The 6,000-nt window shown below is 51.8% G+C and overlaps 1 protein-coding gene across 3 annotated transcripts in view; it reads left to right on the top strand.

Annotated features, from left to right (window-relative positions):
- The first annotated feature begins 800 nt into the window (after positions 1 to 800).
- TSEN15 (tRNA splicing endonuclease subunit 15) overlaps positions 801 to 6,000 on the top strand; it is a 41,522-nt gene continuing 36,322 nt past the window's right edge. Inside the window, exons 1-2 of one of the 3 annotated variants that reach the window (XM_073582907.1) lie at positions 801 to 959; positions 4,439 to 4,520. In XM_073582907.1, coding sequence (XP_073439008.1) covers positions 888 to 959; positions 4,439 to 4,520 — 154 coding nt within the window. In that variant the 5' untranslated portion in view covers positions 801 to 887. Of the gene's footprint in view, positions 1,112 to 4,438; positions 4,521 to 6,000 lie in introns of all 3 variants that reach the window. The other 2 variants (XM_073582908.1, XM_073582909.1) reach the window with 2 other exon arrangements.

Here is a 6,000-nt window from a genome sequence, read left to right as displayed (position 1 = left end):
CACTGGGGCATGTACAGCACGGCACACAGCCACACACACAGCACTGGGACACGTATAGCACGGCACACAGCCACACACACAGCACTGGGGCATGTACAGCACTGCACACAGCCACACACACAGCACTGGGGCATGTACAGCACTGCACACAGCCACACACACAGCACTGGGGCATGTACAGCACTGCACACAGCCACACACACAGCACTGGGGCATGTACAGCACTGCACACAGCCACACACAGCACTGGGGCATGTACAGCACTGCACACAGCTATACACACACACAGCACTGGGACACGTACAGCACTGGGGCATGTACAGCACGGCACACAGCCACACACACAGCACTGGGACACGTATAGCACGGCACACAGCCACACACACAGCACTGGGGCATGTACAGCACTGCACACAGCCACACACACAGCACTGGGGCATGTACAGCACTGCACACAGCCACACACACAGCACTGGGGCATGTACAGCACTGCACACAGCCACACACACAGCACTGGGGCATGTACAGCACTGCACACAGCCACACACACAGCACTGGGGCATGTACAGCACGGCACACAGCTATACACACACACAGCACTGGGACACGTACAGCACTGGGGCATGTACAGCACTGCACACAGCCACACACACACAGCACTGGGACACGTACAGCACTGCACACAGCCACACACACAGCACTGGGACACGTATAGCACGGCACACACAGCACGCGAGACACACAGTGAAATAGCTGTGTGCCGCAGACACATACATGACAGGGAGTCGGACTCATAAGCGCGTGACGCCTCCCACACACGTGATCGTCACACGGCCGTGACGTCACCACAGGTCCTAGCGCTCTCAGGTCTCTGCCGGATAATTCTCATGGACGGTCTTGATCGGTTACGTCCTGGTACCCGTGAAGGGGAGGAGCCGTGGATAGAGCAACACCCGAAGGTGAAGGGAAGGTGCCGTGTAATGTGTGCACCGCTCAGCAGCTGCGGACATGTGTGGCAGTGTGTGTATAATCCAGTGCTCCGTCTACACAGTGCATCCGATCCCCCCGCGGTGTGACAGCCATATTCTCCAGTGGGACGGGCAGGTGCCGGGTGAGACTGCTCACCTCTTGCGGGGAATCGCCTGTGTCTGTGCTGCAGCACGTGGGCTGTGCTGGTCCTGTGTGGGCGAGGCCCGGCAGAGTGCCGGCATGTGTGCGATCTCCGGGGGGGATCTCTATTTGTCGGCTCCTGCCGTGGTAATCTCAAGCCACAGAGCCCAGGAGCCCGGACAGCGGGGGATGCGCAGCCTTGTAGTTTTGTGATTGATCTGCAACCCGTAAGGGCTGTAGCAGTGACGTCGTAGGGTTCCTGTAAGGGGCGATGTAGGATTCTTGTAGCGGTGACGTACTATCCCTGTAGTGACGTCGTAGGCTTCCTGTAAGGGGCGATGTAGGATTCTTGTAGCGGTGACGTACTATCCCTGTAGTGACGTCGTAGGCTTCCTGTAAGGGGCGATGTAGGATTCTTGTAGCGGTGACGTACTATCCCTGTAGTGACGTCGTAGGCTTCCTGTAAGGGGCGATGTAGGATTCTTGTAGCGGTGACGTACTATCCCTGTAGTGACGTTGTAGGGTTCCTGTAAGGGGCGATGTAGGATTCTTGTAGCGGTGACGTACTATCCCTGTAGTGACGTCGTAGGGTTCCTGTAAGGGGCGATGTAGGATTCTTGTAGCGGTGACGTACTATCCCTGTAGTGACGTCGTAGGGTTCCTGTAAGGGGCGATGTAGGATTCTTGTAGCGGTGACGTACTATCCCTGTAGTGACGTCGTAGGCTTCCTGTAAGGGGCGATGTAGGATTCTTGTAGCGGTGACGTACTATCCCTGTAGTGACGTCGTAGGCTTCCTGTAAGGGGCGATGTAGGATTCTTGTAGCGGTGACGTACTATCCCTGTAGTGACGTCGTAGGCTTCCTGTAAGGGGCGATGTAGGATTCTTGTAGCGGTGACGTACTATCCCTGTAGTGACGTCGTAGGCTTCCTGTAAGGGGCGATGTAGGATTCTTGTAGCGGTGACGTACTATCCCTGTAGTGACGTGGTAGGGTTCCTGTAAGGGGCGATGTAGGATTCTTGTAGCGGTGACGTACTATCCCTGTAGTGACGTCGTAGGGTTCCTGTAAGGGGCGATGTAGGATTCTTGTAGCGGTGACGTACTATCCCTGTAGTGACGTTGTAGGGTTCCTGTAAGGGGCGATGTAGGATTCTTGTAGCGGTGACGTACTATCCCTGTAGTGACGTCGTAGGGTTCCTGTAAGGGGCGATGTAGGATTCTTGTAGTGGTGACGTACTATCCCTGTAGTGACGTCGTAGGCTTCCTGTAAGGGGCGATGTAGGATTCTTGTAGCGGTGACGTACTATCCCTGTAGTGACGTCGTAGGCTTCCTGTAAGGGGCGATGTAGGATTCTTGTAGCGGTGACGTACTATCCCTGTAGTGACGTCGTAGGCTTCCTGTAAGGGGCGATGTAGGATTCTTGTAGCGGTGACGTACTATCCCTGTAGTGACGTCGTAGGCTTCCTGTAAGGGGCGATGTAGGATTCTTGTAGCGGTGACGTACTATCCCTGTAGTGACGTCGTAGGCTTCCTGTAAGGGGCGATGTAGGATTCTTGTAGCGGTGACGTACTATCCCTGTAGTGACGTCGTAGGGTTCCTGTAAGGGGCGATGTAGGATTCTTGTAGCGGTGACGTACTATCCCTGTAGTGACGTTGTAGGCTTCCTGTAAGGGGCGATGTAGGATTCTTGTAGCGGTGACGTACTATCCCTGTAGTGACGTTGTAGGCTTCCTGTAAGGGGCGATGTAGGATTCTTGTAGCGGTGACGTACTATCCCTGTAGTGACGTTGTAGGGTTCCTGTAAGGGGCGATGTAGGATTCTTGTAGCGGTGACGTACTATCCCTGTAGTGACGTCGTAGGGTTCCTGTAAGGGGCGATGTAGGATTCTTGTAGCGGTGACGTACTATCCCTGTAGTGACGTTGTAGGCTTCCTGTAAGGGGCGATGTAGGATTCTTGTAGCGGTGACGTACTATCCCTGTAGTGACGTTGTAGGGTTCCTGTAAGGGGCGATGTAGGATTCTTGTAGCGGTGACGTACTATCCCTGTAGTGACGTTGTAGGCTTCCTGTAAGGGGCGACGTAGGATCCCTATATCGGTAATATAAAATCCTTGTGACTGCGATGAAGGATCGGTGTATCCCACTCCAGAACCCGGCTCATCAGGTCTGGCCTTTATGGGTACGTTCCCATGGTCCGTAAACGCTGTGGGTTGGATGCTGCGTACATCCACAGCGTCCAGATGTTACAGCATAGTGGACGGGATTTCATGAAATCCCACCTCCACTATGCGTGCAGGGACGCCTCCAGCTTCCCTTGGTGACTGGATATGTGGCGCGTCTCTATAGACAGCAGCATGTCTCTTCATCTTGCAGAGTCGCTCAGTCTCCACAAGATAGTCACCCGTACAATATATAGGATGCGGTTCAATGAACACATGCGGAATCACCGGCGTTCAAAAGGGGGCAGCGCTTTGGATGGAGCGGGCATGTGCTGTGCCAAAAGCGCTGCCAGATATTGACCGTGGAAACACCCTATAACGCCAACAATGATGAATCGCGGCCTACAATCTGGGTGAGACGAGCATTGTGATCCACGGGCAGGACATGTTATATCGGGGTGCACAAGCCTTGTGCGAGTGACTGTAGCAGACCTGGAAACGGAGCAGTGCGCTCTGCGACATACTTCAGTGTGGACCCACTGGTGCACTGGCATAATGACGTACATTGGTGGGCAGCCCCTGACTCAGCATACCCTATAAGGGCCACTCTATGAGGACCCGCCGCCTTCTGATTGCACTGAACACGGTGCCCCCACGTACTGCTAATCCATGGGCCTAATAATGCAACAAAGGGGTGTCCATTGGGGGTATTGATGACTGCTCATTACCCGACAGTTAAAGGGGTTGTCCAGACTTGGCACAGAAGTCTGCGGTCATTCTGTGTGACTGTAGACTGCCAAGTCATATTCTCAGTGACAGTGAGTGGTCTTGTGACCGCATGTATACCATTTTCACGCTTGTTGTCATGTGCCGACTGGACTCATCTGCCTTTTCTCGATTGTCTTCTAATGCAAAGATCGCAGCAAGTCAGCTTGTGGTCACTAGTATGAAAATTCTACACATGGGGTCACGAAACCGCCCGCTCACATCGGGCAGAGTATTGTCTCTAGCCTGGACAACCCCTTCAGGACCATGTACGAGATCTGCTGAGCTCGGCTGACGGTCATTAAGCGCTGGGGCCGTATGCCTCTCCTGCTCCAGATTGGCTTTTTTGTCCATCAAATGAAATAACGGGTTCATGTTATTCAGATGTTTTTTCTTTTGCAGTTCAAGGAGATAAAGATGATGGACGGGGCAGAAAGTACACAAGTTTACACAGCATTTCTTGTGTACATGGATCTCCTAGAAGGTAACCTGTGTTAGTATTTAAGGGGTTTCCTAGGATGAAAGGAACCTGTCAGCTTCCCGCCATCATGTATTTATTGATCCCTCTACATACAGTACTTCCTAACTGGCCCTTTTAGTGGCTTATTAAGTTCACCTTATGCCTAAAATCAGTTTTATAACTGCAGTGGCACAGGCTTATAAGTGGGTGACTAGTTGTGGGGGTGTCAATTCCCCTGGACTAATAATCCCACTATTCAGGTTTTCACAACCTTGTGTGCACTAGTAATATTTTTCGAAAGAGCGACGTCACGTCAATTCTTTGCTAATTTCTGCTTCCCTGGCGATGTAAGCCAGGTATATGCACCCCGGCTCCATCAGCGCATTGCCAGGGAGCCAGCAGTGATGCAGGACTCGGCCAGCCGCGAGATTTACAGAGCCAGTGGTAACAGCGTCACCCCTGCCTCCCTGGGCAGGCGCACAGCGCTGACGTAGCCAAGGTGCGGATACCCGGCTTACTGCCCATTGTAGGGAGGCAGAGAGCCAGAGGTAATGCCGCTCTAGCAGATCATGTCACTCACTCACACGCACAGAGGAGGGATAACACAGTAAAATTACTGGGATGATTAGTCCAGGGGACCACCCCCAACTAGTCACCTGCTAATTAGCATATCGGCTAATTAGCATATCGCTACCGCAGATATAAAACTGATTTTAGGCAAATATAAAAATGAATAAGCCGCCAAAAGGGGCCTGATAGTAAGAATATAACAGAGTCAATAAATACATGGGGAAGCTGACCTGTTTTCCTGGGGCCTCCTCTCTTCGGGCTCTTTCAGTCATCCGTGGTCATCCCTCCGATCTCGGATCACAATGCACGGACTGGCTGCATGTCTCCCGATTCAAAGTGCCACATCTTCATAGAAATAGGTGAGGATGTCCCTTTTGGAGTCGGGAGACACGTGGCCACTCCGTGCATTGTGATCCGATGTCAGAACCATGATCATGGACGTCTGAATGAGCCCTTCTTCTGGTTTGGGCAGGGTGTGACCACCTGAAGAGGAGACTGCTGGCGCACTGGTTGCCGAGTATGTGCTATGTAAGTTATTACAACCCTCAAGCCTTCTGTGAGAAAAGATGGAAAACACTATTCCTCTCTTTGCAGTCAGGGATTTCGGACATTTTCACTTCTGATAACATTTTTTGCAACTTTCTATAAATAAAACTAAATTGCAAAATGAGAAAAATAATCCCAAATCCCCAAACAATATATTTTATAGAATTAGTCACACAGTACATGGTGTGTGTAACCCAGCCCCTATATACAATGTGTTGTGCAGGTGACAACTATTTCACCTGTCACCTGCATCCACAAGTTCTTTGTGTCTCCATATACTAGCAAAGTACTTTTACATTTACTTTATTATTTTGGAGAAATTAGTGATTTAACCCCTTCCTCACATGAGACGTACTATCCCGTCCATGGGATCCGGGCCCCTATGCCC

Source organism: Dendrobates tinctorius, unplaced genomic scaffold (assembly GCF_039654945.1).
Source record: "Dendrobates tinctorius isolate UK_male_01 unplaced genomic scaffold, ASM3965494v1 ptg000074l, whole genome shotgun sequence".
Classification (NCBI taxonomy): domain Eukaryota; kingdom Metazoa; phylum Chordata; class Amphibia; order Anura; family Dendrobatidae; genus Dendrobates; species Dendrobates tinctorius.
The sequence above is the reverse complement of the archived record's forward strand: the minus strand, read 5'-3'. Positions and strand labels throughout refer to the sequence as shown.